Source organism: Lacerta agilis, chromosome 12, assembly GCF_009819535.1.
Source record: "Lacerta agilis isolate rLacAgi1 chromosome 12, rLacAgi1.pri, whole genome shotgun sequence".
Lineage (NCBI taxonomy): Eukaryota > Metazoa > Chordata > Lepidosauria > Squamata > Lacertidae > Lacerta > Lacerta agilis.
This window is the reverse complement of record NC_046323.1, coordinates 4,326,654-4,343,524: the sequence shown is the minus strand read 5'-3', so window position 1 is coordinate 4,343,524 and position 16,871 is coordinate 4,326,654. Positions and strand designations below refer to the sequence as shown.

General features: G+C 40.7%; 2 protein-coding genes across 6 annotated transcripts in view; both read left to right on the top strand.

Moving 5' to 3' along the window:
* SUGCT (succinyl-CoA:glutarate-CoA transferase) overlaps positions 1-16,871 on the top strand; it is a 282,845-nt gene that overhangs the window by 44,518 nt on the left and 221,456 nt on the right. For all 5 annotated transcript variants that reach the window (XM_033165080.1, XM_033165078.1, XM_033165081.1 and 2 more), the window contains one exon: positions 6,839-6,934. In XM_033165080.1, the coding sequence (XP_033020971.1) occupies positions 6,839-6,934 (96 nt within the window). The remainder of the gene's footprint in view (positions 1-6,838; positions 6,935-16,871) is intronic.
* LOC117055518 (DCN1-like protein 5) lies at positions 4,735-5,593 on the top strand. The gene has a single exon (XM_033165082.1). The coding sequence runs from the start codon at positions 4,735-4,737 to the stop codon at positions 5,437-5,439; it is 705 nt and encodes a 234-aa protein (XP_033020973.1). The 3' UTR covers positions 5,440-5,593.

Here is a 16,871-nt window from a genome sequence, read left to right as displayed (position 1 = left end):
TGTATCTTTCTCTATTTTTCTCACTTGGATACTATACGTTCACTGAAAGAAACCTAAGATACATGTGTCCGTAATTCATGCAAACATATGCACACATTCCAACCTCTGTACTTCCATTTGTCATCTGTGTGCAGCCTCTCGTTTGCAGGCCCCCTGGTTTCTCCTCTCCTAAATTTGATAGTTTGCCTTTCCTTGTTTGGGGTGCGGTGTTACTATCACACCTGCTGTTTTGGCCAAACATATTTGGGGTGAGCAGATGCAAGGGAGGCAGAGAGCTCAAATACCTTTTAAAAGTTCCACAGAAGATGGAATTTCAGCAAGCACAGCTTGTCATGCAGGGGTGAGAAAAAAGAGATGTTGAAATATCCTCTGCTAAGCAGCTGTTAAACAAGCTGCACTTTTCACCAGCAATTAAATTTTTGTAGATAATCATCTGAACAAAGACAGACCATGGACTGCCAATTCCATGTCCTCCAGCAAGTCTCAGTGTTGCTACATTGATTTATTAATCATATAATATGACTTTTAGCTTTAATTGGGTTGTTCAGCTTATTTTGTAGCTGTTGCTTTAACAGTGTTTTATAGATAGTAATTGATTCACTTATGATTTGTTAATAATTCTATATTATTTATGTTGTATTTGTGATGTTCTATTATGTTAATAATATTTATTGTTTCTAAGCTGCTTTGGGATTCATTTGAATGAAAAGTGGTATAGAAATACAATCATTCTCAAATAGATTGGAATGTAGGCTTCCTAGGTTCAAGTCTAGCATTTTTTGTCCACCAAAGTTCACTAGCTGCTAGCAACCATAACATAAATCAGGGGTCATCAAGCTTTTTGGGTCTGTGGGCACATTTGCAAACTGAATAAACTCTCACGGACACCCCACACGCACCACAACCAAGCACACACCACAACCTTCTCTAGTAACAACTGCAGACTTCTTCACGTTTCAGTTGTAGGGGACGGACAGACCCTGTGGACATTAAGAAGGGCCTCCACAAGCACAAGTGCACCTGTAGGTCTCATGTTGGCAACCCTTGACATACCTGGATTATTTCCTTTTATGTTTGAGAGAGCTTTGCATTTGCTTCTCAGAATGTTATCTGCTCAACCAACCACATTATTTTTCATCAACCAAATAAGATACAGATATAAAGTTATTGGTTCAGATTTTGTTAAGTGCAGAGGGGCATGCAACTGAAAGAGGTTTAAAGAAATGTGAGAAAGAGTTTTTTTTTTTTACTCAACATGATTTTTTCAGCATTTGCCCACTTTTGGCAAGTACATATCTGAAAATGCTGAATCAAAATAAGTTTGAAAATACCGGTAAATTTTGTCTTCTATTTGTGATAATTGTGGGGTGGGTTTGGGGATATGTACAGTATTGGGGGGACAGGAACCTCTGTATGTTTTTAAACTCTGTATGCACAGAAAGTTAGTACAGGCAACTCCCGACTCATGTGGGGATTGCGTTCCTGGCCACTGTGAGCATCAGTCTGTTCCGCCCCCGCCCGTCCTCTTGCAGTGCCAGACATGACACATGTGTCATCCACAACTCAAATGCGCATGAGTGGGGAGTTGCCTGTATTAATTCAGCCATACCCTAAATCAAATAGAGTTCTAAATGACACTTTTCTTTTGAGCAGTGCTGTCTCTTGACATCTGAATGGCTGAACATGCATTTGCAGTCAAGACAACACAAAGTGTTCAAAGGAATGCAAAATAGTTGGGTGATCAGTGTGCGCATCTGAGCTGCAAAGATGTAAAGCTGAATCTCTCATGTTAAAAACTTGTCCCATTTCAAACACTGCTCGCCTCCAGAGATTTGTTCTGTGTGTTACCTCACAGCTCAGTAAGACAAAAGCACTTAGTAATAGGCAACTTTCAAGTGTCTTTTTTAGCCTGAAGGCCACTTTTTTTGTTCATTCAGTTACCACAGTGTAGGAATGTAGAGTGCCATTTGCAGCCTTGATCTCTCTGTCTCTGTTGTATGAAGCAAGAGTTCGTAGCACTGTAGACTGCGGTATAGACGGTTGAAAGAAAGCATGCTTTTGAAATATTTCTTTTAAAAGGCATTCTGTGAAAGCAAAGAGTCATTGCTGTTTGAGCATGCTTCATTTTCTCAGCTACTAGAAAGACCTTCCCAGCTTAATGGAAATAAGCAAAATTCCTGCCCTGATGAAACCACATGCTATAGAAATGTTGATCACATGTTGGTTGGTTTTTAAGCTCAACACTAAGCTGGAATAAAGGTAAAGGTAAAGGGACTCTTGACCATTAGGTCCAGTCGCGGACGACTCTGGGGTTGTGGTGCTCACCTTGCTTTACTGGCTGAGGGAGCCGGCGTACAGCTTCCGGGTCATGTGGCCAGCATGACTAAGCCGCTTCTGGTGAACAGAGCAGTACAAAGAAATGCTGTTTACCTTCCCGCCAGAGCGGTACCTATTTATCTACTTGTACTTGACATGCTTTCAAACTGCCAGGTAGGCAGGAGCAGGGACCGAGCAACGGGAGCTCACCCCGTAGCGGGGATTCGAACCGCCAACCTTCTGATCGGCAAGCCATAGGCTCTGTGGTTTAGATTACAGTTCCACCCGTGTCCCAAGCTGGTATAGGGTAACTTATATTAGCAACATGCATTGTTTCTTATTTATAAATGTCTTGAGAGTTCTTCATGGTGTCCACTAACTTTTATAGAATTTCACAAGCCTCTTCCTGGGAACTGGCAGTGCTGATGTGGGTACCTACCACATGATTTCACCAACTCACTTAGCCAAACCCTAAGACGTTACTGCAGTTGCATAGATTTTCCACCATGCAGAAAGCTACTGTTTATTGGTAATAAATACATTGCATGAACAAGCGGCTAAGAGAAAGAATTTAAGCACAGCAGCACATTAAAGCAAATTTGCTAACCTCTGGTTACCCCTACTGGATATCATCCAAGAAGATAGTTCCTTCTCCAGCAATTGACTCTGTGAGGCCTTTACGAGGATGAGGCTAGCCTTCCCTCTGCTCACATCTTTCAAAAAGGTATTGCCAACACTCGCTGCCATACATCTCTCATCCTTGCATGGTATTTTGTTTGCCTGAGGAGGGCGAATTTTGACGCTTCGCCACTCTGATCCTATCCTTTAATGTCATCCATAAATGTGCCAAGTATAAATGTTTATTGGGCAGGGATATGAAGCTGTTTTGTGTTGGGGTTTGTTGCTTTTTAGCAATTGTGGTGGATAAACTAGGAGGAAACGCATCTTTGGGGTGAATCTAAATTTAAGAAAGCCAAATGAAGATGCAGAATGCTCTATTATTTTCAATGAATTAAGATAAAGAAAATGGTTTGCTTAAAATTTATTTCCCATCTTTTCACTTAACCCTTAATGCAGATGCTTGCTTGGAACATTACATACATATTATTTTGACAGAGTCACAGTAATGACACTTTGTGGGATTTTTAAAAGCCTCTTGAAACACGATTCCCTCTTTTCTGCCTGTTCTTCCCCTCTGGCACTTAGTGTCTAGTTTCCCTGGCTGTCTGATTTTTGGTTTTAAGAACATTAAATTTTAGCATTACACGGGGGAATTTCAGTTTGGCTTGATATTACTAGGTGCGTAGAATGAAACATGTGACATGATCGTCCTTTGCGATTGCAGACAGAAGAATTCAAATGTGTCTGTGTTCAATATTTTGAAGCAAGAGTGGTCGCTAAATATAGACAGACATGGTATATATTTACAGCAGGTAGGTCTGTCTTCGCAAGTGAATGAATGCTGAGACTGTATCTTTTGGGACATCTGCTTTAATGTCTAAAGGCCACCCCTTTGGTTTTTGCTTCTTAAGATGGAAACAAAAAATGCCTTGTAGGCTTTAAAGAAAACTCTTTAACCTGCAGACTAAATAATTTGGTAATGGGGTGTATTATTTTGTCTTACCTCCTAAGGATTGTAAAGCATTTGGAAGCTCTGATGAATGTTAGCTCTCTTGCAGCTGCCGTGGCCCTAGAAGAGGAAAAAATTCAAAATAACTGCAATTGTCTCTTCCACAAAACACATACTCCTACAATAGACCCAGACGTATTAAGAAGTAGGAAAATGATCATATAGAGCAGCTTCCTACTCCTTAGGGAATTCTTTGGTGAGGAAGAAGCTACTTGCTCACAAGTAGCTGGACCAGTAATTTGCTTGGATGGACTGCAGGTGGGTTAGGGTGAGGTGGACTGGAGCCTGTGGGCTTCAAGACTCCTGGTGGGTTATGAGCATCCTAAGGAATCATAGAAGAAGGGGAATCATAGAAGAAGGGGAAGCCATGCCTTGGGTTAAGACAGTGTTTTTCAACCACTGTTCCGCGGCACACTAGTGTGCCGCGAGATGTTGCCTGGTGTGCCGTGGGGAAAATTACTTTATATGTAGTCAATATAGGCACAGAGGACCAGCGTTGCCACCGCCGCCACCGCCGCCGCTTCTCCCTCAGGAAAGCTCTTTATTTCGCTCCCCACCACAGTATCCCCCTTCCCACGCCTGAATCTACCAGGCGCGGCGGCGGCGGCGGCGAGCTGAGAGGAAGGAAGGCAAGAGCCGCGACGGCACCGGCAGCTTCTCCGCCTCCTCCTCCGCCTCCTCCTCCTCCTCAGCTGCGAGGGAAGGAAGAGGCGGCGGCTCCCTCCCCCCTCCCGAGGGGCCCCGCGGCCCTCCGCCTCCGCGCCCCCGTCCGGGGCGAACCGAGGGAGATGCCCGTGAAGAAGAAGCGCAAATCCTCGGGGCAGGCGGGGGACGAGACGGGCCTCAAGAAGTGCAAAATCAGCAGCTACTGCAGGTCTCAAGCTTCTAGTAAAGTGATAAGCGGTGAGGAGCATTTTTCAAGCAAGAAGTGCCTGGCTTGGTTTTATGAATATGCAGGTGAGGATGAAGTGGTAGGGCCAGAAGGAATGGAGAAATTCTGTGAGGACATTGGCGTTGAACCTGAAAATATTATTATGCTAGTTTTAGCCTGGAAACTGGAGGCTGAAAGCATGGGATTTTTTACAAAGGAAGAATGGTTAAAGGGGATGACCTCATTACAATGTGACTGCACAGAAAAGCTGCAGAGTAAATTTGATTTTTTGCGCTCGCAACTGAATGATATTTCAACATTTAAGAATATCTACAGATATGCCTTTGATTTTGCAAGGGATAAAGACCAGAGAAGTCTGGATATTGACACTGCAAAATCTATGTTAGCTCTTCTGCTTGGAAGAACGTGGCCTCTGTTTTCAATATTTTACCAATACTTGGAGCAGTCAAAATACAGAGTAATTAACAAAGATCAGTGGTACAATGTGTTAGAATTCAGCAGAACTGTCCATGCAGATCTTAGCAACTATGATGAAGATGGGGCATGGCCTGTTCTTCTTGATGAATTTGTGGAGTGGCAAAAGGTTCGCCAAGCATCATAGCAAGAGCAGCTTTGAAGAAGGTGCTGGATCTTGTGATGTTGCAAAAACTGAGTCAAAACCAAGGGTTGCGTTCACATCCTTATGAACTTTAGTCATTTTTTCCCCTTTTATTTTTAAAGGAAGCCTTGTTACATGTGAAATGGGCATTGAACCACACCTCATCTGAGACTGAAAATTGGAGGGTTTCGTCTTAAGTTTCTAGCATTTCAGAACAATAAAGATTCAGATTTGTAACAGTCTTAATATATATATATATATATATATATATATATATATATATATATAGGCACAGAGTTATTTTTTTAAATATTTTCTAATGGTGGTGTGCCTCGTGATTTTTTTCATGAAACAAGTGTGCCTTTGCCCAAAAAAGGTTGAAAAACACTGGGTTAAGAGAGCTAGCTGAGAGAGCAGAGGATTCAGAGAAGTAGCAGCATAGAAGCTGGGATAAGGGAGAGCAGGGAGGCTAGAGCAAGAACAGACAGTGACATCCTTTTAGGGGGCCAGACAGATTCCAGATCTGGCCTGACGTAGGAGAATTTATAACCAGGCCAGACCAAGAGCAAACAATAGAGCCCCAGGGAATGGAGCCGTGCTGGGCCATGGAGGAACAAAATGGCTCTTTAGCCTGAAGTGGCTTGGCACCAAATTCTGTGTACTAGTTAATCCTGGCAAAACAACAACAACCCCAAACCCCGACATTTGATAATGAAAAGCACCTGACCATCTTTTTATGAAAGACTTTTATAACAATCCCACTTTTCTTTGTTTTTTAAAAAAATAAATATATTCATTAAATTTTATAAAAACAACAATCAACAAAAACAAACACATACAAAACAATACAACCATACTAAAAACAAGCCTACAATAAAAACAAAACCTTATTACTATCACTAACCTCTATCCTTTACATTGTATATTGACTTCCTCTCATCTCCCCTTCCTGCGTTCCTTGTCAATCATCTTTAGTAATTTCTATACATCTTGCAAAATCTTATTTTACTATAAAAAAGCTAATCATTTATCTTATCTAATATCTTAACTCATTCTCTCACAGTTCCTAAATACATAACCAAACTCTAAATCTACAGTTTAACTTTTCTTCCAAATTATATCTACTTTTCAATCATACAATGATTTTTTAAATATAATTTAAATTTCTTCCACTCTTCTTCCACCGCGTCATCCCTCTTTTGTGATGATCTAGCCAGCATTTATTGCCTTTTAGCTCACCTTGTAGAAGTAATTCTCTTCCTGTTTTCCTACAGAGTAATTCATGCCCTGAAACAATGACTAGAATTTGGAGGGCATATGTATCTTCATTCTAAAATGCTATGTAGTGTTGCAGACATCTCGATATATTGACACTGCCCTTTTCATACTTTCATGTTTGCAGGTCGCCTGCCTTACCTATGTAGCAAGCACTTACCTAAATTGCAAGACAGAATCCAAACGCTGGGGTACTGCCCATGCAAGCATTGTCCCTTACCAGGTAAGCAAATGTGGCAGGGGCCCTTTTCTCATTCTTTTGTTTTTGATAGCTTTGAAGTGGACAAGTGCTTTACCTTTTGTGATCTGCAGCTTGTCTAGTTAGAAAAAAGGTTCTGTTCACTTCCTGTGTGTTGTACTTTGCATATGTACTTATCACCAAGCAAGTTAGTAACAAGAAATTGGATTCGAATGGATCAGAGATGACTTTAATGGTGGGATGACTTTAATGTGTTTTTATGGGCTTGATAGTTTTATGCCTGAGTGGAAAAGCATACATCTTATTTACTGAACATGGTTTGCGCACTTACAAAAAGAGAAAGCTAGCTTTGCACACCAAATGCATAAAGACCATGGGGGGGGGTCTTATAAAAAGATTTATGTTGTTTTTGAGCCTTCATGGGATACTGATTTGTGTATTTTAAAGTGTTTCTCTGTAACTATGAGAGATGGAAACTTAATAAAAACCAACCTTTCAAAGGAGCCAAGATTAATACAAAACTCCAAATTGCAAGGCCTGTATATTTATACAAAGTATTTATAGCAGTATTATTCTATTAGTATATTTAATACTTTTAATCCTGTTAATGGTATAGCAATAACCACTTCCACCTTCATCATGTTCAGTTTAATTAGGTGGGTATTGTTCGTTTTTCTCTCTCAACTTTTTCCTTCCCTTTTCTGTGAGGAAAGTGCAAGAGAGAAAAATAAATACAAATAGTGCCACCTGAACATACAAAGATGGCACCATTGCTAGAAAAGCCATTAAATGCTTATGTCACTGGTCTGGTTGCCATCTTTTAATTGTTAAAATACTGTCCCCAGATAAATACTATAAAATAAAGCATTATAGTTTGTAGCCATAGCGACTGAGGGTGCAAAGGTTGCTGATTGAGATAAATATTCGACAGGAAGCAGGGGAGTGGGGCGTTGTTGAGTCTCCTTATTTGTAGATATTGCTATCCGAGTAAGTTCATGATTTGAAAGGACTGGTGAGCTTCTAAAGTTGTAAAGTCCAAAATGCAGGACAGGGACAGTAAAATGATGTCCCTGTTGCAGAAGAAGATGCACCAGATAGGACAGGAAAAGGTTCAGTAAATATGACGTAGACACATGGAATATCAGGGGCATGGAGATTATGTTGGTCCCAAGGAAGGCAATGGAAGGCAGTCTCTTGGGGGGGAAATCCTACAGCCCATATTGGAGATGGTCAGATGTTTGTTTCTCCAGCTGAAAGTGGTTCAAGGATCAGGGAGAAGCCAGAAGACCTTGTAACAGTGGGTCAAAAAAATATAATTCTGCTACTTAGGTGTGGTAGTATGACTGGCCTGTACACAGTGGAGTTATTTGTAGTAGAAATATTTGTGGGTTTTACATCTGCTGTTTTGTTAGATGTTTGCTCTGTCTTACGTAAAACTGCTCTGCATTCCTTTAACAGATGGTTAAACCGAGTTTGAGTGAGTCTGTGGCCAGACAAAGCATGAGCTAGTCTGGTGTCTTTTGGAGTAGAACCCAAGAATGTTTAAGTTATAATCCCCAAAGATATGATGCACTACCTTTCTGCTTCCTGAAATACAATATATAATGACTAAAGATTATATTCTTCTAGGAAGTCGTATGTTTCCAAACATTTTGAGGTGGTTAAATGTAGTTTAAAGCACACTGATAAAATTATGTAAATAGTATGTTGGCTAAGGGTTGTTGTTTTTTAATCAATGAAATTCAGAAGAAAATTGAGCTGTTTTTTTGCTTGAGACTGTTTAAAAATTGGCGCAAATGTGTGTTCAGACAAGCTTTAAATTACAATTATGAAAAGATGTGGACTTTGCTATGGTACTTTAAGAATGTCAGAATGTCATTAAATCATGGAGGATTAAATAACCTTTGGGAATCTCTTTTTAACAGATGTTTCATTTTTAAAAAGTCAATATTTTCAACATCTGGGTCTCTGTGCATGACACATCCCTGAACAGTGTCATGCAAGAAAAAGAACCAAAATACAATACTTTGTTTGTTTAGTGTTTAAAATGTGTTTGTAATCAGCAAGTGTGTTGGTTCTAATTGTACTTAATCTTGTTGGATGCATTCAGTTTTATATATGAAATATTCGCTTGCTTTGAGTTTTATTAAACTTGAGAAAGTTTAGTAGAAACGGTAACAGAAACTGCCTGCTGGAAAATAGGAATTTTGATATCTGTGGGATGGTTTGTACTTAACACTAAACCATGGGTTACTGCTATGTGGATGATCCCAGGTGAATTGTTTGTGGGCTTCTGCTTCAAGATTTCATTGAATCTTGGTTTAGGATTATGCATGAACTATCCAATTTAAAAACCCAGCTTCATAACCAATGGTTGGTTTTTTTTGAAATTGGCTTCTTTTAAAATTGATCAGAATGTTTTAAACCAAATTTCCTACTTGGTTTTTAGCATATTGTGGGCCATTGCTCCAGTAAAGATAGGGGGAAATTCTTGCAAACTTTAAAACAATAGCTAATATATTTGAGACAATATTAACATAAGAAACAACATACTAATGGTTGCAATGTCCAGCTTCTATGACCCAATATCATATGCCCACAGCTCCAGGGGAGTGTTCACTGTGAGACAGAATTGAATTGCTTCTGGCTCAATGCTTGATTTGTATGTATAACACTGTCAAACATGGCATCCATATGCTAGTAAAAGTCAAGGACATGGGTAGGCAAACTAAGGCCCGGGGGCTGGATCTGGCCCAATCGCCTTCTAAATCTGGCCCACTGGTGGCCTGGGAATCAGCCTGTTTTTACATGAGTAGAATGTGTCCTTTTATTTAAAATGCATCTCTGGGTTATTTGTGGGGCCTGCCTGGTGTTTTTACATGAGCAGAATGTGTGCTTTTATTTAAAACGAATCTCTGGTTAATTTGTGGGGCATAGGAATTCGTTCATTTCCCCCCCAAAATCTAGTTCGGCCCCCCACAAGGTCTGAGGGACAGTGGACCGGCCCCCTGATGAAAAAGTCTGCTGACCCCTGGTCAAGGAGCTAATTTTGGTTACTCTAAAGCAGTGTCCCCTGCAAGGTCGATTAAAAGATCCACTACTTCTTTTGGGTGCAAGACTTTGTCAATCAATGGGGGCGGCCCCAAACACATTGTCGGAAGCACATCCCAGTTTCTTACTAATTAGCTACTAACCCCCATTGATATGGGGTTATCATGCTTGACTGTGTCTTGTACGTGACTAGTTTGCATGTGTTTATGAGAGCAGTGATTATGGGTGTAATGATTTAACACCAGCAAGTGTTAATGCTGCTATAGAAAGGAAAACCCACAAGATTCGTATTATAAATATTGGAGGGAATTCCACCCCCCCTTATGGTTCTGCTGATATTCAGTGTTTGTAAAGTTGATTTTTCAAAAAAAAATTGGGGGGGGGCACATTTGACCCCATAGCAGTGGAGATATTACAAAATCAAGTGACTACCTAGTAACTGGGAATGGGAAAAAAGCCATTTTGCATTGAGCTGGTCATTGCATGTTAGCCTGATTGTTCTCTCAAAAAAACCATTTATTTTGCAATTATTTTAAAGTTCAACTTTATTTTTATTGGACTATATTTCCATCTCAAACCTGTAATAATAACACATGCACCTTTATTACTGAAACTTGGAAGAAGGGCTTAGGATGGCCAGAATGAAAGTGAATCAGCCAGAGACCAGCATGGCTGGATTCAGTGAGGCATGCAGCTGTTTGCAATCTATCTGACAATCACGATCCTCATGAGCCATTGTTCCACAGTCACCCCACTTCACTGTACATTCAAACCAGAGAAACATTAGCCCTGTTATATTAGACCCCGATTCACAAGCAAAGATTTCCTTTTATTGCCATAAGATTTGTCTCTCCGCTGGGGGAAAAAAATGATAGTTGCAATCCCATATTCCCTTGTCATGCTAGCGGTGAAATTATTCTCCTCGCACAGCAATTTACAAGGTGTTTTCAATAGCTTCAGAGCATCGTGAGTGGACCAAGTCTTCTTGGAATGGAAATGTGAAATTTCTACAAAATAATGCTAGAGATGCGTTTGGCTTGACTTGCTATCTTAGTTTATGGTGATTTCTAGACTTTAAAAAACCCTTTATTTCTATGGATTAAACCCTTTTTGGTGGCCTTTTGCCATAGACAAAAGTTACGTGAGATGCAATAAAATTGACCAGTTTTATAGTACAGTGGTACCTTGGTTTGCATACGTCAAACCTGGAAGTGTGTGTCCTGGTTTTCAACCTTTTTTTTGGATTACAACCCATTTTTGGGGGGAATACAAACAAATTTTTTTTGTAGGCCCCATTGGTGAAAGCGCCCCTTGGGTTACAACCTGTTTTGGTTTACAAACAGACCTCTGGAACAGATTATGGTTGTAAACCAAGGTACCACTGTACTTAATAGCAACTTTCTATCAGTGGTATGGCAGTAATTTTTTGTTGTTGTTCAGTCATTCAGTTGTGTCCGACTCTTCGTGACCCCATGGACCAGAGCACGCCAGGCACGCCTATCCTTCACTTCCTCTCGCAGATTGGCCAAACTCATGTTAGTAGCTTCGAGAACACTGTCCAACCATCTCATCCTCTGTCGGCCCCTTCTCCTTGTGCCCTCCATCTTTCCCAACATCAGGGTCTTTTCCAGGGAGTCTTCTCTTCTCATGAGGTGACCAAAGTACTGGAGCCTCAACTTCAGGATCTGTCCTTCTAGTGAGCACTCAGGGCTGATTTCTTTAAGAATGGATAGGTTTGATCTTCTTGCAGTCCATGGGACTCTCAAGAGTATCCTCCAGCACCATAATTCAAAAGCATCAATTCTTTGGCGATCAGCCTTCTTTATGGTCCAGCTCTCACTTCCGTACATTACTACTGGGAAAACCATAGCTTTAACTATACGGACCTTTGTCGGCAAGGTGATGTCTCTGCTTTTTAAGATGCTGTCTAGGTTTGTCATTGCTTTTCTCCCAAGAAGCAGGCGTCTTCTAATTTTGTGACTGCTGTCACCATCTGCAGTGATCATGGAACCCAAGAAAGTGAAATCTCTCACTGCCTCCGTTTCTTCCCCTTCTGTTTGCCAGGAGGTGATGGGACCAGTAATTAAGAACTACTAATCACAATGGCTGCATCCCACCTCCAGTATCAAACAGAGGCAGTGGTCTTCTGCATAACAGTCATTGAGGAGCAACATCTGTTGCCATTGCGTCCCAGATTCTAGATCCATTTTAGACCTTGCTGAAGATTTTGTTTGTATTGAGATACCTTTTTTGTACTAAAGGGAGCTTTCCTGGTTATGGACTGGGTGGCTAAATAATAATAATAATAATAATAATAATTTTATTATTAAAACCCCGCCCATCTGGCTGGGTTTCCCCAGCCACTCTGGGTGGCTCCCAACAGAACACTAAAAACAGAATAAAACTTCAAACATTAAAAACTTCCCTAAACAGTGATGTCAACCATTTATCTAATGGTCATTAGTTGTTGTTTTTTTTATATTCAAACCAGATTAATCAAAGAGTAGAATAAAAGCAGAGCAATAACTCTGTGTGGAAGTTGCTTTTCTTCCGAATGATAATTCTTGTTCAGGATATCCTACGGCTTTTAGACATTGGAGATATTCCAAATAATTGCTTTAAGCATCCCAAGTTACTGGAGCAGACCTGGTAGGATGCCTTAAGCTCTTTGAGAAGCCGATTCTCATGCTATATCACAAGCTGCCTTCAAAAGTACTCTCCATTTCAGATCTATCCCCAGTCATTTCCTGGTTTTCAGCACTTGTCTCTTTGCAAAGTAGCTGGTTGTCTGAAGCTTAGCAATGGAAGGATCTGCCAGTTTTGGTTCTTTCCGTTTCTCCTTTTCCCTGTCTTAAATTCAGATCACCACATTACTGCACCCATTTGTAATTTTAAAAGGAAAAAAAATCCCATGAAGTTTATCAGAATTTTAGTTTGAATTTCTCCTAATAAATTGTTTGCAATTTTAAATCATGTACACATTTTTGCAAGCATTTTCCCCAGTATAATGCATTTTAGATTTTCTCAAATATATTCATTTTTGTGCACAGTTTCTCCTAATACATGTATTTTGGGTGGAGAACTGCATCACAAAATCCAGATTTCAAAGGATGACTGTGGTTCTCACATTGCTTAGGCAACAGCAAATTCGATAGACTGGGCTTTAAATGCGAACGGTATCAAATTTCCCCCCACCCTTACTGGAGAGCCTACTCTGCTTTTTTGTGAGCACAAGTAAGTGCAAGAAGGGTTTAACCGATTGGCTGCCCTTCAGTGGCACTCCAGTGCCCTGGGCATATCAGGTGTGTTCATGGGACTCTCTGAGATGGTGCAGTATGGTTCAATATAGCTCTAGGCCACACAATCCATGGGGGGGGGGGTTGCGAAATCTGAATTATGCTACTATAGATATAATTCATATTGAAACTCAAATTTGTATCTTCATGCTGCTAGGAACTAAATACTAGAAATGTTATGTGCCCTGCAAAGAACATTATTAGTTGAGGATGGAGGAAACACATTTTCAGTTCCGGAAAAGTTATTCAGAAAAATATCTGCATGACTTCACACTAACATTTAATTGGGTTTTAATTTTGACTTGGAAACAAGTTGTTTCCTGCTTAATGTGCAATACATTGTTAAAGTGTTTGTCATGAAGCTGTGTGGCCACTAGATGTCATTCATGTAATCTAGTATGTTACAGCAAGCTTTTCTGGGTTGAGTTCCAAAAAGTTAATACAGTAAAGGCAATGTCAGAATTACCAGATTTTTTTTATTAAAAAAGTATATATACATGCTGATAGAATTTGACATGATATATTGTCATCAAATAAATATTATTCTTCTGATTTTTTTCTTCAAATGTCAGCCTTAGAATTTTGTAGTTTTTCTTGTTATGCAGTTGAACTGAACCAGTTTCTATAGTGCCCAACAATCCCACACAAAGAGACTATGGCATTTGATCTTTAAATGCAAGAGCTCACCTCACTTTCGATGCTTACAGTAAGTTATGAGTATCTAAGCTGTGGAAGGTGCATGCAGAATCAATCAGCTTGAAATGATAATTTACATGATTTAACTGACTGGAGCTAGAGATGGTTTGGTGCAGCTATCACACAACAGACAGAAACTTTAGTATAAGCAAAAAGAGGGGTTACTTTGTGCTTAATCTAATTAAACCCTGCTGAAGTCAAATTGAAGACCAGTTTCAATGAAATTCTGCTTTGACACGAGACTTTATATTTTTTTCAATCCTAACAACATGGGTGACAGTTGAACTGTCATTACTGGTGGAAAGTTTTAGGCTAGAAATCCAATTTCTGGCATCTTTGAAAAGTCTGTTGTGCCATTAGTCTTGATCGTAGTTGCCTTTTAACACTGTTACCGCCAGACGCTAGTAAGACCGGGCTCATCATTGTAATTCTCAAGTGCTTGAATATCTGGTGAAAAGCTTCAAAATCCAGTGAAAAGACACTCTATGCAGACTTTTAGGTCCCTATTTAGGAGAGTTGACAAATTCTGCTCTGCCTTTCATAGAACAGAAGACATTCATTTCTTTATCATGAAAACATTTTACTATATTAAAAATTATTTTAAAAGTGCAAGGAGAACTAGTATTAGATGTGACTCCATATTCTGTCCAACCTGTTGATATCTTTATCATGATGGATAGCTTCGTCAGTAGAACATGAGACTCTTAATTTCAGGGCCGTGGGTTCGAATCCCACATTAGGCAAAAGATTCCTGGATTGCAGGGGGCTGGACTAGATGACCCTCATAGTCCCTTCCAACCTTACATCAAGCACATCAAAGTGCAAGTAGATAAATAGGAACCGCTCCAGCATGACCCGGAAGTTGTCTGTGGACAAAGCTGGCTCCCTCAGCCTATAGAGCGAGATGAGCGCCGCAACCCCAGAGTCGTTCGCGACTGGACCTAATGGTCAGGGGTCGCTTTACCTTTACCTTCCATAGTAAACTGTGTTAAAAGTGGCTTGCCACATCAAACAGTTTCACACAATTCTTTTCTGTAATTTTCTACCTATGATGACGCCTCAGAAGTCCCTACTGGCATTAATGAGCGACTCTCAACCCTTCGAATAAAGCTCACCAAAAACCAATAGGCTACTATTATAAGTGCTTATGCACCAACACTCCAACTCAATGGTGTAACGTTGGAAAACGTTGATCACTTCTCCTACCTAGGCAGTTATCTTTCCACAAGGGCCAACACTGATGCCAAAATCCAGCATCGCCTGAGCTCTGCAAGTGCGGCTTTCTCCCGATTGAAGTGCAGTGTGTTTGAGGACTGGGACATTCACAGGGAAATCAAAATGCTTGTTTACAAAGCTATTGTACTACCAACCTTACTATATGCTTGTGAAACATGGACCACTTACAAACGCCATCTCCAACTCCTCGAAAGATTCAATGGTTTCTCTGAAAATTTTTACGCATCACTTGGGAAGACAGGCAAACTAATATCAGTGTACTGGAAGAAGCAAAGATCACCAGTGTTGAAGCAATGATTCTTCAACATCAGCTTCGTTGGACTGGTCATGTTGTGAGGATGCCTGATGATCGTCTTCCAAAGCAACTACTCTATTCCGAATTTAAAAATCAAAAGTGTAATGCTGGTGGCCAACAAAAGAGGTTTAAAGACTGTCTCCAGGCAACTCTAAAGAAATGTAGTATGGGGAAACACTGGCCTGCGAGTGCTCCAGTTGGAGAACAGCCTTTACCAAAAGTGTCATGGGCTTTGAAGACACTTGAACTCAGGACACAAGGGAGAAACGTGCTAAGAGGAAGGCATGCTTGGCAAATCCACACTGTGATCAACTGTCAGGGTCGTGTGAGAGCCTCTCACGAGAAAATCGACTTGCTAGGCTGCTTGCTTTAACGTAGTATTTATTATATACATACCGGTATTTACAAAGCAGAGCTCATTTCTCAAGCATCCAACCCGTCACTGTCAAGTTGCCAGCACTGCCCGCTTGCGTGACCACCCCCAACATAATAGTTTGGGCAACAAAGACTAACTCTCGTCTATCCCTGAGCCACTTGACCACATGCGGCGCTGACCCTCCGCAACATCCCGGGCTCCCTCCTCCACCTGACTGTTTCCACTTCCACTTCCACAGCCTCTGTCTCACTCCTTTCTTCCCCTTCCCTCTGCTCCCAACCTTCCTCTGACTGTCCCGTGACATCCACTCCTGCCCGGAAACCAATGTCCCCACTGTGGAAGGACGTGTGGATCCAGAATTGGCCTCTACAGTCACTTACGGACTCATTGTTAAAACCGTGTTTATGGAAGACAATCTTACTCGGCTACAAGTGATCACCAGAGAAAAAAAATGTTCTTTCAAACACATGCGCACACACAACGTTTTATGTCCCTTTCGTTCCCTCCCCAAGTGTGAAGGTCTTGTGTTTTGAGGTCAGCATTTATATGTGTACAGTCTAAAGCATCAGCCTCGTGATCTGTAAAACTGAGAATATCAGTTTACTACGATGGATTTTTTTTTTTGGAACACTACTGGCCTAATACCCAAGACTCTAAAAATGAACTAAAAGTGAGAAAGCTTGTTGAGCTAGAATGTGGTTCTAAATCAAGGCTGCCTTGACCTGCCAAAGGGTCTGGAACACTGTATGGATGTAACATGTGACTTGATGTTTAGTGTATGCTCCTGTGTCCCTCCTGGGCACCTAATTGTAAGTATTAAAGAGGCTGAAGGGGCAAAATAGGAAATTCTGCTTTCAGGCTCTAAAACTTTGCTTCATGTTGTCTTCACCGGCCCCCTTTTCTCTCTGCCTCCCTCTCTCCCTTCTATTTCACAGCTGGTCATATAAAGTAATTGGTTCGATCAGGTAAAGGCAAACAGGGAGAGATGCAGTGGAAACACAGAAAATCTTT

Bases quoted from the DNA above. Each gene is read 5' to 3' on its own strand.
- LOC117055518 (XM_033165082.1), top strand. From the start codon at position 4,735: ATGCCCGTGAAGAAGAAGCGCAAATCCTCGGGGCAGGCGGGGGACGAG.